Below are 19675 nucleotides of genomic sequence, written 5' to 3'. Positions count from 1 at the left end.
TAATTAAAATTTTAAGTTTGAATAGAAAATTTATTGGAAGCCATCAGTTTTTCAAACTGGGAATGATCGATCTTATTCTGTTATTAAAAGCAGAAAATGTTGGAAATACTCAGCAAGGTCAGGCAACATCTGTGGAGGGAGAAGCAGAGCTAATGTCTGAGGTCCGTGACCTGTCATCAAAATTTAAAAAAATAGAGATAGGTTTTAAGGAAATACAGAGGCAGGAAATAAAGGGGGGGAAGGAAAGATCAAAAAGGAAGGTTTGTATTAGGGTAGAAGGAATGACTGACTAAAAGATAAAAGGTATGATGGTGTAAGGCAAAAGCGAGAGGTAATGGGACAAGAAAAGAAATGAAAAGTGTGTCCAGAGGCACAGTAAGTGACCACAGCAAAACATTACCACCAGTTGCTGTCTGCAGCATGTGAGCAGTGGTTATGATCTGCTGCTGCTCTCAAGACCATTAGCTCCAGTTGTAGGATTTGATCCGAGAGATGAGACAGAAAAGGCTGGATTTTGTGGAGTCAGGGAGACTCTGCTGGCCTTTAAAAATGGTGGCTGGGAGCCAATTCTGGGATTCCTGATCCCATTCCCAGAGTTTCTGATTTTTATCAGAACATTTTCCTGGATCAGCTGGCCTGATTGCAGCTCACACTGGTCCCCCAGGACTAAAAATCCAGTCTTTGTGGGCACTTTCTCCCAAGGCAGGCTGAGCCAGGAATTTTCCCAATTCCCGCTACCTGCTTTGAGGATGAAAATCCAGCCCAAAGTCTCTCCTACAGGGACATTATTTATAATAAGCACTGTCAAATGCTGAAAATTTCTGGGGACTTTGCAATGCCAAGAGGAACGCATCAGTATTAGCTTTGCTCATTCTATTCAGATCTTCCGTAAACAGTATTGGCAGAAATGAAAACTGTGGATAAACCTACCTTCCAAAGAAAATCAGAGACCACTCAGCACACATTGCTGAACTGTCCATGGTACTTATGCAGAGCAACACCAATAATTTGCACTTACGAAATGCCTTTAAAGTAGTAAAATATCTGAAGGTGCTTCATTTTAATACAATCTGGCAAGAAGTGACACTGAGGTAAAAATGGAGATTTTAGGACAAGTGACCAAAAACTTGGTCAAAGAGATCAGTTTTAAGAAACATTTTAAAAGAGTCAAGAAAGGTGAAAAGACAGGTTTATAGAAGTAGAGTATGGAGTCTAGACTGGTGAAGACGTGTCCACCAATGGTGTGGGAGGAACGCAAAGTTCTTGGAGGGTTGTAGAGAAGGCTGCAGGGAAGGGAAGGGCAAGGCCATGATTTGATTAGTATGATGAGAATTTTAAAATTGAGGTGTTGGTGGATGAGGAGCTAGTGTAGGTAAGAATAGTGGTGTTGTGAATGGGACTTGGTGCAAGTTGGGATACAGGCAACAGAGATTGGATTAGCTCAAAAGTTGTCGAGAGTGGAAGATGAAAGGTTGTCCAAAAGCATGGATGAAGGTTTTAGCAGCAAATAAGCTGAGGCAGGAGCTGAGATGGGTCACATACCAGAGGTAGGTACCCTTGGCCACAGAGGAGGGGGTTCAGCTCGGGGTCAAATAGGATGCTGAATTTATGAATAGTCCAGTTCAACCTGAGACAGTGGCCAAGGTGGGCACTGGAATCTGTCATTAGGGAACAGAGTTTGTGGTAGAGGCTAAAGATCTTCAGTCTTCTTAATGTTTAACTGGAAAGAATTTTGGTGTATGCTGGATTGCATGTCAGGCCAACAGTCAGACAACACAAACAATAGAGATGTCAAGAAAGATGCTGGTGTGGTAGAGCTGCACATCATTAGCGTTCGTGTGTAACCAGATGCGTTTTCAGTTAATGTTACCGAGTCGCACCATATTGGTGAGGAAAAGGAGGGTGCCCAGGATAGTTCCTTGGGAGGCTTCAGGGATAATGGTGCAAGAATGGGAAGAAAAGCAAATTCAGGAGATTTACTACCTCCATCATTTTAAGTCTTAAAAGCTATCTACGTTGCATATGTTTTCCTTCAATATCGTATTCTTTATATGCTTTCTCACATGCTTTTTGGACCTCCATTGTCTCTAGCTTTTAACCATTTAGAAAGTACTCTGTTCTTTTAGGGTTTTTTAAGGTCCAAAATGGATGATCTCATGTTTGCTTACATTGAAATCATTGACCATTCGCATAATCTATTAACATCTCTTTGTAACTTCATGCTTCCATCTACACAATTTATAATGCTGCCTATTTTTTTATTATTAGCAAACATGGATTTGTGGCTTTTTAATATCATCTAATCATTAATAATCACGATGAATAGTTGATGCCTCAACACAGACCCTTGTGGGACATTACTAGTCACATCTTGCCAATGAGAGTACCTGCACATGTTTCGTAACCTCTGTCTCTGCATTCAGCCAATTTTCTAACCAGGTCAATAATTGCATTTGATTGCATGAGCTTCAAGTTTAGGTAATAGTCTCTTAGTATTATTTATTCTCATGGGATGTGGGCATTGCTGGCAAGGCCAGCATTCATTGCCCATCTCTAATTTCCTTTGAACTGAATGACTTGCTAGGCCATTTCAGGGGGCACTTTAGAGTCAACCACGCTATGGGGTGCGGGGGGACTGTATTAAGTGCATTCTTGAAGTTCATATACACTCCCTTGCCCATTACTTTAGTCACCTCTTTAATAAAATCAATCAGGCTTGTAAGACATGAGCTAAACTTTATAAATCTATGCTGGCTTTCTCTGATCAGCTGAAAATTTTCAAGATTTATAGCCAACTCTAGTAATTTCCTGACAACAAATGTTAGGCTAACTGGTCTATAATTCTCTGGTTTTCTCCTTTTCAATACCAGAGTGACATACACAATTTTCCAATCTAAAGGAACACTCCCCAAATCAAGTGAATTTTGGAAGGTATAGTTAGGTGATCCGCAAGTTAGATTATCTCTCTCCGTCAATCTCCACCTTGACGTGGTGAAGAGGCTTGGCGCCCCGACGATCCTATGAGCAATGTCATCGGGAGGCTTCTTGCTTCTGGCAGGGCCACCCGTGGCGGCAAGGTGCAGTCTTAAAATGTCCTCAGCGGCAGAACAGACGAAGCAAGACTGTGCATTTCACTGGCTGTGAAGACGGAAAAATGCTGTAGCGACAAGGTGGTCCCAACCATCATGTTTTGACATGTCATTGAAATCTGGCCACCAATCTGTCAAGGTCGTGTGGACAATGATGTTGGCCCAAGTTTCCCACTTTAGACAACTTCATGTGCAGGCTTCTACAGGGTGTGTTTGCCAAGTGCTGTGGTGGTGGAGAACTGACGACAGAGACAGGGTTGTAAACCTGGGAGTCCCTTGTTATAATAAACAACCTCTTCCTCCAGAAGGACAAATACAATATCACATGGAGACATCCTAGCTCAAAACACTGGCAGCCCCTGGATTATGTCATTGCTGGATTCAAAGATCTAAATGATGCCTATGTCACACATCACACGATCCATGTGGGGGATCTTTGACTTATTCAGTTGGTGATGAACATCCACCTAGCACCAGGACATCTTAGGAAGCGCACACATCCAACACAATTTCAGAGCATTAGGGACAAATAAAGTCAACTGTATTAAGTTCCTGTGTCCAGATCAATGGGTTTGAGCATTGTCGACAACAGGACTGGTTTGACGAAAAGAAATTGAAACATGTGACCTGATGAAACAAAAATGAGCAACCTTCATTGCTGGACAGCACAACCCAAGGTCACAAGTCAAAAAGGCAGCATTTTAACAGCTCAAGGCTGACACTCAAAGACAAATTTGAAAGATGAAGGACAATAGGTGGGAAGAGAAGGCCTGAGAGATCAAACAATATGCTGACCATCATGCAAAGCTTTCTTGAAGTCACTGGGGCCATAAGACCATAAGACGCAGGAGCAGAGAAGAAATGAGAGAAGAAATTCCTCCTCATCTGTCTTAAATGGGCAACCCCTTACTCTGAGATTATGCCCTCTGGTCCTAGACTCTCCCACAAGGGGAAACAACCTCTCAGCATCTACCTTGTCAAGCCCCCTAAAGAATCTTATATATTTCAATAAGGTCACCTCTCATTCTTCTAAACTCCAATGAGTACAAGCCCAACCTACTCAACCTCTCCTCACAACAAAATCCCTTCATACCCGGGATCAACCTAGTGAACCTTCTCTGGACTGCCTGCAATGCCAGTATATATTTCCTTAGATAAGGGGACCAAAACTGTTTACAGTATTCTAGGTGTGGTCTGACTAGTGCCTTGTATAGTTTTAGCAAGACTGCCCTATTTTTATAGTCCATTCCCTTTGAAATAAAGGCCAACATTCCATTTGCATTCCCTAGTACCTGCTGAACTTGTATTTTAGCTTTTTGTGATTCATGCACGATGACCCCCAAATCCCTTTGTGCCGCAGCTTTCTGTAGTCTTTCTCCATTTAAATAATATTCAGCTCCTCTATTCTTCCTGCCAAAAGTGCATAACCTCACATTTTCCCACATTATATTCCATCTGCTAAGTTTTTTCCCACTCCCTTAGCCTGTCTATATCCCCCTGTAGACTGTGTCATCCTCACTGCTTGCCTTCTCACCTATTTTTTTGTGTCATCCACAAATTAGACAATAGTACATGACACAAAAATAGGTGGGAAGGCAAGCGACGAGGATGACACAAAAAGTCTACAGAGGGATGTAGAGCCATCTATAGACCAAGGTCAAATGAACAAAATTCCCTTTGCTCGCAGGATGGTGTCTCACTTAAGGGTGACAATGCCAGCCATGTACACTGGATAGGATATTTTCAAAAACTCCTCAACTGTGAATCCACAGTGTCAGCTGGTACTCTCCAGGCTATCCGCCTGTACCCTGTGGTAGAATCTATGAGTGAACCACCATCGATGGGAGAGCTGCAACAAGCAATGAAATTAATGAAATACAACAAGCCTGTGGCCCCAGTGGTATTCCAGTTTCAAAGCTAATGGGCTTTTGCTCATACCAAGACTCCATGCACTCATTCTACAGATATTGGAAGAAGAACCACCTTCCCCGACTTCAGAATTGCGACAATTGCAACTATCTTAGTGAAGGGAGGTAAGTCATGGTGTGGAAACTATCAAGGAATTTTCCCTCTTGTCCAGAGCAGGGAAAATCCTGACACACATTCTCCTGAATCACCTACTTCCTGTGACTGAGGAAATCCTCCCAGAGACACAGTTCAATAGGCACCACCAACATGGTCTTTGTTGCCAGAGAAATCCAAGAAAAATGTCAAGAACAATACCAGGAACTCCTCATTGCATTAATCGACCTGACCAAAACATTTGACTCAGTAAATTGCGAGGTTGTATGGATTGTGCTCCAGAGATTTGATGGGCAAGAAACTTCATCACAAACCTGCAACTGCTTCATGATGATATGACTGCAGCTGTCTTGAGTGGGATACCTGAAACAGTCCCCTTCAAAATCCAGACTGGTATCAAGAAAGGCTGTGTGATAGCTCCTATAATATTTATCTGCCTGGCTATTCACCTCTTCAAAGATCAACAGCCCTCTGGTGTGAGTATTAAATAAGATGGAAAACTCTTTAACCTCACTTGCCTCCATGCCAAAACTAAACTGATGACCATAGCCATACATTATCTACAGTTTATGGATGACTGCAGTGACGTTACCCACTCTGCACCAGATTTGCAAGCCACTTTGTTCAATTCTGTATACAAAAGACTGGACCTGTCCTTAAATGTCATAAAAATGGAACTCATATATCAACCCAGACCTGGTCAGCCAAATGTTCCACCTCCCATATATGTTGAAGGAGAGACTCTGGAATATATTGAGCACTTCCCATACCTTGTCAGCCATCTCTCCTAAAAGGCCACCACTGATGAGGAGATCCAACACCGGATCATCCGTGCCAGCTCAGCCTTCTCCTAACTACGACAGCGAGTGTTTGGCAATAAAGACCTCCGCAAGCCAACAAAAATCCAAGTGCACAGAACAGTTGTTGTCACCACACTCCTGTACTGCATTGGGACCTGAACTGTGTATTGGCCACACGTAACAGTGCTAGAGAAATTCCAGCAGCAATGCCTCTGCCATATCCTCTGGATTCATGGGAGGATGGTCAAACAAACGCTAATGTCCTTCTTGAATCCAGCTCCACAATTATCCAGGCAAAACACCTGCAAAATCAACTTAGATGGACTGGACACCGTCTGGATGGCCAAAGAGTGTCTCCCCCACCAGGTCCTGTTTTCTCAACTCTCAAATGGCCAGTGTTCTAGGGGAGGACAAAGAAAACACTTCAAGGACACCCTGAAGCTTTCCTTGAAACATTGACATGACTGGGAGGAGCTTGCTATCAATTGTTCCAAATGGCGACAGCTTGCCATCAAGCTGCATCATGTTTCGAGTCTAAACGCCTTAATAAGGCAGAGCAGTGGCAGTAAAGGAAAGAAAAGGAAGCAAACCTTGCACTCCGGATTCCACTACATTGTGAGACATCTTGTCTCGTACCCAATGGTCTGAAGGTTGAGAATTGGCCTGTTCAGTCACATGAAACATGGCAGAAACTCAAGAGCCTGAGTAGACCCCTGTCCTTGAATTGAGGGACAGCTAACTACCCAAACTTTCTCGCCTACTTCCTTTAAAGCCCTGGAATGGAATCCATCTAGTCCTGGGGATTTGTCGCTCTTCCATGCCAGTATTTGTTTCATTACCGTTATTTGGCTTATGATAATTTTGGTGAGTCCCTGTTCCTGATTCAATATTACTTTCTTTGGGTTTCGGGCATGCTAACCTCTTCCTCTACCATAAATACTAACTCAAAGTAATAATTCAAATTGTCTCCTTATTTTAATTGACCGCCACTTTTATCAGTTTTCAAGGGGCCCACTATGCTCCTGACCACCTTCAAGTTAGTCAGACAAGACCTTACCTTAACAAATCCATGTTGAATGTCCTTGATTAATCTGTGCCTTTCTAATGACAGTTAATTATAAGGTGAGGCAGAAGACCAGCATAATCGTATTGAACCGCATGGCAGACTCGATCTGTTCCTGCTCCTATTTCTTATGTACTTATGTTGAAAAGGAGAAGGGACTGGAAAGGCCACTGTAGTAGATAAGTCCAGAGCTCTAGATGGGAAGCATCCTCGGTTGTTGATGAAAATGAGGGTGGAGGTACTGGCCATAATTTTCCATTACTCCTTTGAAATGGGCTGATGGTGCCAGAGGACTAGTAAGTTGCAACTATTGTATTATGTTTAAAAAAATTAAGTCCAGAATTTCCCTTTCTCTTATTACTGGCTAAAATAATTCTTCTGAATGAATTTTGTGCCCGGTGTACCTTTAATCACTAAATGCGTTTAAGTAGTTGAAATCCCTTACTATTGTTTATGCTGTTACATAGAAATATTGAAAATTTATGCACAGAAGAAAACCTTTTGACCCATTGTGTCCACGACAGCCGAAAAACAGTGATCAGCCTAATCTCACTTTCCAGCTCTTTATCTATTGCCCTTGTAGGTTATGACACCTCAGATGCACTCCCAAGAATTTTTTTAAAGACAGTAAGGGTTTTTGCCTCTATCACTGTTCAGGTGGCAATTTTCAAACCACCACCACCCTCTGAGTGAAAAAGATTCTCATTGACTCCCTTTTAATCCTTCAATCTATTACTTTTAATGTAGGTCCTCTGATTTCTGATCTCCCTGCTAAGAGATATAGGTCTTTCCCATCAACTTTGTCTCGGCCCCTCATAATTGTATATACCTCAATTAAATCTCCTCCACCCCCCCAGCCCCGCTCATAGCCTCCTCTGTTCTAAAGAAAATAACCCCAGCCAATCTTTCCTCATAGCTAAAACTCTCTATCCCTGGACACATCCTCGTAAATCCCCTCTGTACCATCTCAAGTGTGATCACATCCTTCTTGTGAAGCGGTGACCAGAACTGTATTCAATATATTTGCCTAACTCGAGCTTTAGCGTAACCTCCCTGTTCATCTAATCTATATCTCAGCCAATAAAGGAAAGTATCGTGCATGATTTCTTTAATGACCTTACCTACATGCACATCAAGGCCCCTCTATATCTCTCATATATTCATTTATTATATATTCCCTTGCTTTTTTTGTTCTGCCGAAATGCATTCCCTCACACTTCATAGGAACACAGAATCATAAAATGGTTATAGCACAGAAGGGGACCATTCAGTGCTTTGTGTCCATACCAACTCTCTACAAGAATAACTCAGCTCGTTTACTCCCTGCTGCTCTGGGTTTTTTTTTATTCATTCATGAATTGTGATCGTCACTGGCAAGGCCAGCATCTATTTCCCCTAACATATTTCCAAATGTCTACCTCTTCCCTCAGCTCAGCCGTTGTCCATGATATCACATGGAGCGAACCTACTTGGCTACCATTTATATTGGTGAGAACTTCAGGAGGAGACTGAGATGGATCCTCCGATTGGTACTTCTGGCTGAAGATAGTTGCAAACAGTTCAACCTGGGCTCTTGCACTCACTTGCTGGGTTCTACCACCATTGAGGATGAAATTGTTCATGACACCTCCTCTTCCTGCTAGTTGTCCCATACCATTGGATGTGGCCGGATTACAGAGCTTTGATCTGATTCATTGCTCATGGGATCATTTAGCACTGTCTATGGCATGCTGCTTCTGCTATTTAGCATGCATGTAGTCCTGTGTTGTAGCTTCACCAGGTTGGTAGCTCATTTTAGTTGTGCCTGGTACTGCACTTGGCATGTTCTCCTATTTTGCTCATTTTTCTATGCTGCTCATTGAACCAGTTTTGGTTTCCTGGTTTGATGATAATAGTGGAGTGCGGAATATGCACTTTGGATGGTCCCTCACATTCCACTTATGTAAGAAATGGCTGCACTGTTCATGCCTTGTGTGGATTCAGTTGAACACTGCCCAATGTCTTCAAGGGCAGTCGAATACAGGAACCTTTATTGTTGGATCATGATGAGGCGTTGGTTCTTTAAGCTGCACGTGTTCCACGGTTCCACCAATGTGGACAGTGGTTTGATATCAACTGCATCAATATTAGCCGCTTTTTCACAGAATGGCTGGGATAATTTTAACTGCTTTCTTGGTAGATTTTTCAAGCCCTTGTGAATGGTAAGCTCGATGTTGCTCATACCTTTTTCCATCTCATGATGGCATCATGTCAAATGGCAGGTGGTGCAATGTGGGACAGCACTAGGAAATACTCAGTTGAAGTGGACTCCAATGTTCCTCAGACTGGCCTCATGGTGGCATTTAGCTACACGTCCATTTTCTTTGTGCGCAAAACCATGAAGTAGAGCAGTATTCTGCAGCAGAGCAGACTAGGGCCAGTGTTGAGGTGCAAAGAGTTCTTGCTGTGCTCTAACACGATGTTCCAGTGCATTTCTGGATCTTGGACAGCTTACATATGATCTCTCTTTTTGTATGCTAGTTCATCGAGAACTTGCCAGCTAATATCATAAATGCCCAAAAGTGGCCTCTTGATCTGAATAGCATGAAAGCATTGAACGTATTTGACCTGATGCCGAGATGTCATTGGGTCTGGAACCAATGTTGAGATTCTCAAGCTCATTCCCTCTTGACTGTATACCACCATGACACAACTTCTGGGGTTGTGTGGGGGTCTGTCCTGCTGATGGATGAGGACATACCAAGGGATGATGTTGCAGGAGCTGGGATATTGGTTGAAAGGTATGATTCAGTGATAGACTAGTCATGCAGCAGCCTGACATAGTCCTGTGGAACAGCTCTCCCAATTTTGGCACAAGTTCACAGATACTAATGAGGAGGATTTTGCAGGGTTGACTGGCTTTTTTTATTCTTTGAGATTTAATACCCATCACTAACTGTCTTTTGAAAAGGTGGAAGTGAGCTGTCTTCTGGAACTGCTGCAGTCCATATGGCGTAGATACTCCTATGGGAAGGGAGTTCCAGGATCTTAGCCCAGTGACATTGAAGTATCAATGACATAATTCCAAGGCAGGATGGTGTGTGACTTGAGGGAAACAAGCAGTGGTGGTGTCCCCTTGCATCTGCTGCCCATGCTGTTCTAGGTAATATAGGTTGTGTGGAGCCTAAGTGAGTTGTTGCAGTGCATATTGTAGATGGATTGACACATTGCAGAAATGTGCACCAGTGGTGGAGGGAGTGAGTGTTAAGCTTTGCAGATAATGGAAAAGCTTGGAGAATCAGAGGCAAGTTACTCACCACAGAACTTCCGGTCTTTGACCTGCTCTTTTAGCCATAGTATTTAATGGCTGGTCCAGTTCAGTTTCTGGTCAGTGGTAACCCCCATGGTGTTGATGGTGGGGATTTCAACTGGATCTGCCTTTGTCATCTCCGATGCCTTGTTTGATGCCAGGTGGCTCATTCATTTTTGTTCTTATTAGTCCTTGTTGTAGCGGCTCGATACGACTGAGTGGCTTGCTAGGCCGTTGCAGAGGGCAGTTAAGTGTCAACCGCATTTCTGTTGGTCTGGAGTCACATATCCGCCAGACCAGATAAGGACAATGGATTTCTATCCCTTCATTGCATGTGCTAAGTGGCAGCAATGGAGCAAGGACGGTTAAGAAATAGGAATACAACATAATACCTTGGTTTAATGAAAGACAGCACCTCTGATATTGCAGCACCCCTCCAGTACTGCGCTTGCAAGCTAGGTGTTTATCTCTGGGGCCTGATACGAGCACAGAACTTCCGACTCTAAGGCGAAAATGGAAACTTCTGAATTGCAGCCTACACCTGTCATAAATACGATCTTGCTCGACCATTGCAGTTAAGAGTCATAAGAACATAAGAAATAGGAACAGGAGTAGGCCATTTGGCCCCTCAAGCCTGCCCCACCATTCAATAAGATCATGGCTTATCTTCCCCAGGCTTCAACTCCTCTTTCGTGGCAGCTCCTCCTAGCTCTCAAGTCCCTTATATTTCAAAAATCTATCTACCTCCTCTTTAAATACTTTCAGTGATCTAGCCTCCACAACTCTCTGGGGTAGAGAATTCCAGACATTCACTACCCTCTGAGAGAAGAAATTCCTTCGCATCTCAGTTTTAAATGAGTATCCCCTTTATCCTGTAACTATGTCCCCTAGTTCAAGATTCCCCCACTAGTGGAAACATCTACCCTGTCAAGCCCCCTCACAACCTTGTAAGTTTCAATAAGATCACCCCTCATTCTTCTAAACTCTAATGAATAAATGCCTAACCTGTTTAGCCATTCTTGATAAGTCAATCCCTTCATCCCAGGAATCAGCCTAGTGAACCTTTTTAGAACTCTTTCAATGCCAGTATATCCTTTCTTAAATACGGGGACCAAAACAGTACTCCAGGTGCGGCCTCACTAGCAACGTGTACAGTTGTAATAAGACTTCCCTGTTTTTAAACTCCAACCCCCATGCAATACAGGCCAAAATTCCAATTGCCTTTTTAATTACTTGCTGCACCTACATGCTAACTTTTTGTGTTTCAAGCACAAGAAAACCTAGATCACTCTGTGCTGCACTTTTTTGGAGTCTCTCTCTATTTAAATAATAGCTTGCCTTTTGATTCTTCCTGCCAAAGTGCATGACTTCACATTTTCCTACACTAAACTGCATTTCCTACATTAAACATCTGCCAAGTTTTTGCCCACTCGCTCAACCTATCTTATATCCCCCTGCAGATTCCTTATGTCCCCATCACAACATGCCCTCCCACCTATTTTTGCATCATCAGCAAATTTGGATACATTACACTCTGCCCCCTCCTCCAAGTCATTAATATAGATAGTAAATAATTGAGGCCCTATGACTGATCCTTGTGGCACTCCACGTCTTTCCAACCTGCAAAATATCCATTAATCCCAACTCTGTCTTCTGTGTGTTAACCAGTCCTCAATCCATGCTAATACATTACCCCCAATACCATGAGCTCCTTATCTCGTGCAAAACCTTTTCATGTGGCACCTTATCGAATGCCTTCTGGAAATCCAAATGCACTACATCTACCGGTTCCCCTTTATCAACTCTGCTTGTTATATCCTCAAAGAACTCTAGCAGGTTTATCAAACATGACTTCCCTTTCACAAAACCATGTTGGCCCTGTTTGATTGCGTTAAGCTTTTCTAAATGTCCTGCTATTTCTTTCTTAATAATGGGTTCTAGAATTTTCCCAATGACAGATGTTAGGCTGACTGGCCTATAGTTTCCTTCTTTTTGTCTCCCTCCCTTCTTGAAGAAGGGCATCACATTAGTGGTTTTCCAATCCGCTGGGACCCTCCCGGAATTCAGTGAGGTCTGGAATATTTCGACCAATGCCTCCACTATCTCTGCAGCCACTTCCTTTAAAATCCTTGGACGCAGGCCATCAGGTCCTGGTGACTTGTCTGCATTTAGCCCATGAATTTGTCAAGTACTTTGTCCCTCATTATAGATACTATTACAAAATCTTTCCTCCCATTAACTCCTTGCTTATCTGATATCTTTGCGATGTTTATAGCGTCCTCCACCGTGAAGACCAATGCAAAATATTGGTTTAAATTATCTGCCATTTCCTGTTTTCCCCGTTATCAATTCTCCAGTCGCATCCTCCAAGGGTCCCACACTCACTTTAGCCACTCTCTTCCTTTTAAATACTCGCAGAAGCTCTTGCTCTTTGTTTTTATATTTCTTGCCAATTTACTTTCTTAATGAATTTTCTCCTTCTTTATTAGCTTTTTAGTCATCCGCTGCTAGTTCCTAAAATAAATTCCCAATTCTCTGGCCTACCACTAGTTTTCGCTGCTTTGTATGCCTTAGTTTTTGATTGGATACTCTCCTTGACCACCTTTGTTAATCACTGGTAGTTCATCCTTCTCATCGAGTCCTTTTTGACCAGGATAAACTTTCGCTGAGTGTTATGAAATATCTGCTTTAAATGTCTGCCATTGCTCATCTACTGACCGTCCCCTTAGTCTATTTTCCCAGCCCACTTTAGACAACTCTTTCTTCATACCCCTGTAATTGCCCTCATTTAAGTTGAGGACACTGGTTTGAGACCAAGATGCTCGCCCTCAAACTGAATTTGAAATTCTACCATGTTATGATCGCTACCCCCTAGAGGATCCTTAACTGCAATACCTCTTATTAATCCCACCTCATTACACATTACTAGATCTAAAATAGCCTGTCCCTGGGTAGGGTCTGCAATGTATTGCTCTGAGAAACAATCCCTGATGCACTCTGCAAATTCATCTTCCATGTTACCCCTACCGCTGCCAATCTGATTTGTCTAGTCAATATGCAGATTAAAATCACCCATGACAATTGTAGCGCCCTTTTTACATGCCTCCATTATTTCCTGGTTTATACTTTGTCTTATAGTGAGGCAACTCTTCGTGGGCCTATAGACGACTCCCACCCATGACTTCTTCCCCTTGCTATTCCTTATTTCCACCCGAACTGATTCCACATCATGACCTTTTGCACCTATATCACTGCTCACCACTGCACTGATACCTTCCTTTATTAACAAAGCTACCCCACCTCCTTTTCCTTTTTTGCCTATTTTTCCAGAACGTTGAATACCCTTGAATATTGAGTTCCCTGTCTTGGTCACCCTGCAGCCACGTCTCTGTAATAACTATCAAGTCATATTCTGTCTTCTTACACATGCTGCGTGTATTCAGATAAAGAGCCTTAAACTTTGACTTTTTACCATTATTGCTCATTCCGGTTCTGATTTCTGCTGCACTGCTCTGCTTATATTTTCTGCCCCTTCTTTTCACGCTTTGATTATCATTTGACTCTTCACTACTGTGCACCTTTGCTGCCTCATTTCTTTTTGACTTTTTGAACTTCCCTTCAATTGAACCCTCCCCCACTAATGAGTTTAAAGTCCTATCTACAACCCTAGTTATTCAATTTGCCAGGACACTGGTCCCAGCATGATTCAAATGAAGCCTGTCAAGCACATTTCTATGGGTCTGGAGTCACATATTGGCCAGACTGGGTAAAGTCTAATTTTGAAATGACTTTGAAAGCAAAGACATCCTCTAATAATCATCTGAATATCACTTGTGTATCGGCAAAAAGAACTAATATTCAATTTGCTAACAGCTGTCAAAGAGAGGAAGAATTTCTCCTTTTAATTTGAGTGCTTTTCACAAATTAAAAAAAAAACTTATATTTGGAAAGCTCTATTATATAATGATTTTTTCTAATTTGATATTTCTCAACAGCCGTTTGTGATCCACCATGCCAAAACAGAGGCTCATGTTCAAGACCTCAGCTCTGTGTTTGCCGGTCAGGGTTCCAGGGTTCTAGGTGTGAAGAAATTGCTCCAGAACAACCATACATTCCCCGTGCTTTCTCATCAAGATCCTTCTCATCCCGGTCATCTGCTTTGCATTCAAATACATTCCAGAGGATTGAAAGCAGTGCAAAAAACAATACAAAAAGTACAAATGAAGCTTCAGCTAGACGTAAGGCTTCATCAGTAGGTCAAAGTTTTGTGTAAGTAACTGTTTGATTTATTCTGTTCCATTGGTGTTTTGCATAACAGCTTTCACATCATTGTTATATTAATATGCAGTATTTAGGTAATTAATTTTGTGATTTATGTCATTTTCATTGGCGATCTAGCCTTCTTTACCAAATTAAGAGTTGCCTGATAGAATATTTGTTTCCTAGTATGATAAATACACAGCTGACTCTGAGTTTTGGCAGTTTACTCAATTCCAGCCTTGACCACAAAGTGAAAGGCTACAATGAGATGGACTCCATGCTTTCTGTTGAAGGGAAAGCTTGGCATAGCCATTTTCTCAACTCTAGTTGCATTTCATAAATCAAATATTATTGTTAGTAATATTCACTGGTTCAAATGACATTCCATTGTCTGCTTCCAAAATAAACCAAGCAATGCCTTTGTCAAAATAGTGGACAAAGAAAAGCCCTACAAACACTTTAAACACCTGTCAACTAACAAACTATTATTTCTAGGTTCTTGTTATTTGCATGGTATTGTGGGCTGCTATTGTGGAAAATAACTGAAAAATTGAAAGTAAAACATCTCTTCCGTTTAATAAATTTAATTTTTGATTTATCTTTCTGAGGTACAGTTATTAATAATAGTTGTTAATTAGTATTTTATTTCTACAATAATACAATAAGTGCCATGATTGGATTCATTTCAGAAATTGCTGAATTTTTTTTTTGATTTCAATGAAATTGAAAATCAGTTGGTTTCCATAATGGATGTCCAAACCTTCATGCCAGTTTTATGCCTGGATGGGAGGTGTTTGGAGTTGAAGTTTGGAGTTGGAGATGTTAGCGCTTGAAGTTGAAGATGCAGTTTGAGTGTTTTAGTGTCAAATTCTGAAACTGTTTTGAGTTACAGTATAAGATGTTTGAAGCTATAGGCTGACATTGTGCTTCATTTTGAGATACTAGCACACATTTTCTTTCATTGGCATTTATTAGCACCAGAATGTTTGAGACCGACTGATATAGAAATGGATTGTTTACACTCCACTTTCTTTAATCACATTTGAACAGGTTTAAAGAACAAACAATTGGTATGGGAACAATGTTGCACATTTTCCAAATTTAAAAGGATATAGACAATTAAAGGAGAATGTCACAATAGGGGAATAAGAATTACGAACATGTATCGAGAGCCTGAACAAAGCATTGCAGCCTAAGGTTGAAGGGACAGGTAACTAAGACAGGTAACTTAGATAAGAGGAAATCCAAGGTGCAAATGTGAGTCTGAAGCCAAGAGCAGGATAGCCCAGTAATTGACCCTCGTTTAATGATTGCTGAAGCTAAGATGATACTACACGTCATTGTTGGAAGGAGGGTTGCTCTCTGTTATAATTTACGTGAATTATCAAAAAGGCTCTTCAGACTGCAAGTGCTAAGAGGGAAAAAAAGCAAATAAAAAATGTAAGGAAACAGGTGAAAATCTTCCAGGATATACAAGCCGCCTAACAACCATTTTAAAATGAGCATTCCTTATCGTTAAGAACCTTGCACATCAGAACTATGGGAAATGGCTTTCTGAATGGAATACTTCTAAATGTATATTAAAATGAAGTACCTTCCAATTTTGAGGTAGGCATTCATACCACTGCTAGCTCCATGCAGTGGAAAAATGTTTGAGCAAAACCCAGCACAATTCCTGTGGGACAGAACTTTCCCTGGGTTTCTGCACTTGGCTGCCTCAAAACAAGAATGAGTAGAAAATCCAAGTTACTAAAGATATAATTTTCATTTGAGAATGGTAAATGTTTCTGGTGTGAAGAGTTTATGCTTCCATTTTACATAATGTATGTGTCAATGCCAAGAATTGGAACTATATCTTGAAATTATGATCCAAATTTTCCCTTCCACATAATTGGAATGCACCTCTGGCATGACAGGCTGGCTTGCCTGCCGGACAAGTGGACCCCTGACCTCAATTGACCTTTAAAGTTTAGGAATTTTACAGGGAAATTAGAAGGAAATAAAACATGTGTAGATGTGGTGGAGTATATCCTTGTCACTTTTCCAGTCCAGCTTACCTTCGTTTTGCTGAACAGTTGGTAATGTGTGAGCCGGAAATCCCAGCCAAAGCATTTTGCAGTAAGGACTTGGCACTATAGTTTAGAATACCGTAGTGTGGGTTAGCATCTGGAGTTGTAGTTTTGAGAGTTTAAAAAGCTGTATTAAAAGCAGCTGATTCTTGTTGAAGCTTTGCATCTTTCTTCCAATAAAATGTTTAGTTTTACTTAAACACTATGGAACTCTACAATTACATTTTATCACAATGGAGTAAATCATATCAATGTTATTCAAATGGTCTGCTATTTACAGTAGATATTAAATAAGGAGTATCAATTTCAAGCAGACACAAAAATGGCGAGTGAGGAATTATCTGAAGCTGGAAGTGTAAGTATATTATTTTGTAACTCTGAATTATTTTCTGCCAGTTGTTTTCTGGTACAAGGATAATTCAAATAAAGTAGAAGAGTTTCAAATCTCTCTTGGTGTTGACTATATGTACATTTTACTTCAGCTTTTATTTGCCTTATGTTTATGCCTTAGCCTTTCAGTTCAAATGCTCGAAAATTGAAAAAGTCTCTTTATATGGGTATTGAATGCATTATCTTGCCATATGATAGCTTGCAAATGCATAAGGGGTAATTTGATGAGGCCATACTGCCAGCAGGGAACCATTCCACTGGCAGCATATATTAGAAATTAAGCTGTACACTGCATGCAATTTTTTGACTGTTAATTCAAATGGTCTTAAAATTATGTAGTGAGAACCTGAAATTGCAATATACCGTTCTAGTGGGATGCACCTCACTGGGACCACAAAGCCAGAAAATTATTTTCTATTTGTTTTTTTCTCTTAGCACTTGCATTCTCAAGAGCCTTTTTGTCAATTCATGTAAATCATAGCACAGAGGCAACTCTTCTTACAGCAATCTCATGCAGCATCAACTCAACTTGAATCAATAAAGAGGGTCAGTTACTGGGCTACTGCATCATCTAACTTTAGATTCATGTTTATACCTTGTGTATCTTTTTCTTTTTCACCTGTATATTCCTGTTATTTTATGAGCCCATGGTGCCTGTAGAGAGGGTTGCCCTCTTAACACTTCTAGTTTTATGTGAAGAGATTGCTACTTCAATGTTCTTTCTTGTCAGCGTAACTATTAAACCATAATTCAAACTAATAACAACTGTACACAGCCCCTGATATATGATTTACAGTTTGTGGAATATAAACCATTGCAAATAAATAAACTTAACTAAATTTGATGCTCTAAGGTGACTAATGTGGAACACTCCAACATCCCATCCTGCAGGCAAAGTTCCTTATACAGAGAGAACTAAAGGGTACAGAGATTTTGCCCTCTGGGGTTGGGCACTATTCGATGGTGCTAATTTGTCTTGCTGTAATGTACATCTTATTTGCATTGAGGAGTATTTTAAAGGACACAAAATGTCACAATAAACTTTTATATTGACCCAAAATGACCCAACATCACACCACACTGAAGGGAAAGGGGTTTGCAAATAAACTTCAAATGCCAGGAGGCAACATTGTTTTCTCTTTGCATAGTGTGTCTTGGGGAATAAAATTACACACTGCAATGCTGTGCTACAGAGCAGGAGAGGATGTGCTCTATGACCTAACTTTCTGATCACGTTTACCTTGGTGGAAGTCCTACCCACCTGATATATAAAAAGTCACTGTTGATTTTGCTGCAAATACTAGTCTGATGCCAGTTTCTGCTTTAAAGGTAGTGCCATCTGAGGTATGCTGTGTCAAAGATGGTGCAGCACATGGGGAGATTGGTAAATTATGTTATTCCAAGGCTCAATTGGTTGAAAGAATGTGTAACTCAGTCGTGCAGGTGTAAAGATTTCAGGCTTAATTCCCATTCTTTGTTGAGTTATTTCATTTGTCAGCAGCACGATTTGCCTCTGAGCTAAGGCAGTGAATAAAAGGCCAGGGTGTCTACTCTTGATATTTCTTCACTAACATTTGCTGGAGAGTGAGGACAGATGCAGGCTTAACTGTGATGCCACAATAGATAGCTTAGGCTTATATTTGAAAAATGCCATTATGATGAGGTACTAGAGGGCACCTCGCCCTGTAGAAATGTATTGCGGCATGAGTTAGTGCCTTTAGGAGAAAAGTTAAGAAACTTATAGAAGATCAAAAGTGTATTAAGTAGAATTTCATCTGTGTTTGCTCAATGGGCATGGGGTCGGCACGTTGCAACCATAATGTGGTGCTTATCTACATCTTTTCTCTCCCTGACCATGCAAATAGTCTAAGAAAATGCCAACTGTATTTTGGGCCTCGGAGATTGGAGCCTTCTACCTGCTAATGGAGTACTTCCAATGACCTAGGGGATACAAAGAAATATGCCACTTCCCAAATCTTTGACCTGCCTACTGGAACCTCCACTGAATCTCTGGTTGGCCGGTGCTGATTGCAGAAGCTTCTCTGGCAAGCACCTGGATCCTGGAGGTAAGCGGAAGATGTTTCCCTCCTGAATCCACCAATCTCTCACCTTGGAAGCTGCCAAGTTACCTCATGCTCAGGGAATCCAGCTGAAAGCAGTTAAAGTAGCAGCCTCACTATCATATTTGTTGCAACTAGTTTCCTTGGGTTGTGTTGGTCACTAGTTCACTTTCCGGCTTCAGTTAACTGCGGAAATGGGTGTGTTGAAGGTGCGTTTAAGTCAGTCGAAAGGTTTCCGACAATGTAACCCCACACACTTGACTCAAACCTGCCATTTATTTTCCATTAAAATGCAGCCCATGCTGTTAACTTCTCCAGAGTCATCTTTCTGTTGGCACCAAACATCTTTACGAAAGGTGGGTTTGGGTATCCTGACAAATACCAAATAGGATTAGAGGAACAGACCATTTGGCTTAACCAGTCTATGTCAGTGTTTATGCTCCAGTCGAGCCTCCTCCCATTTCTTCTCATCAAAACCTATCATTGTAACTGTCTATTTCCTTCTCTTCCTCATATCTTTGTCTAGCTTCCTCTTAAATACTATTCGCTTGAACCATGTTTTGTGGTAGCAAGTTTCACATTCTCATCACTCTTTGGGTAAACAACTTTCTTCTGAATTTTCTATTGGATTCC

The 19675-nt window shown here is 41.3% G+C and overlaps 1 protein-coding gene across 1 annotated transcript in view; it reads left to right on the top strand.

Moving 5' to 3' along the window:
• The window catches only part of LOC144692949 (latent-transforming growth factor beta-binding protein 2-like), a 662780-nt gene that overhangs the window by 77873 nt on the left and 565232 nt on the right, over nucleotides 1-19675 (top strand). The window contains exon 3 of the mRNA XM_078562124.1: nucleotides 14259-14532. Within this exon, the coding sequence (XP_078418250.1) occupies nucleotides 14259-14532 (274 nt within the window). The remainder of the gene's footprint in view (nucleotides 1-14258; nucleotides 14533-19675) is intronic.

This window comes from Cetorhinus maximus, chromosome 18 (assembly GCF_964194155.1).
Source record: "Cetorhinus maximus chromosome 18, sCetMax3.hap1.1, whole genome shotgun sequence".
In the NCBI taxonomy this organism is placed as follows: Eukaryota; Metazoa; Chordata; class Chondrichthyes; order Lamniformes; family Cetorhinidae; genus Cetorhinus; species Cetorhinus maximus.
Note: the sequence above shows the minus strand (reverse complement) of the source record. Positions and strands in the feature narration are given on the sequence as shown.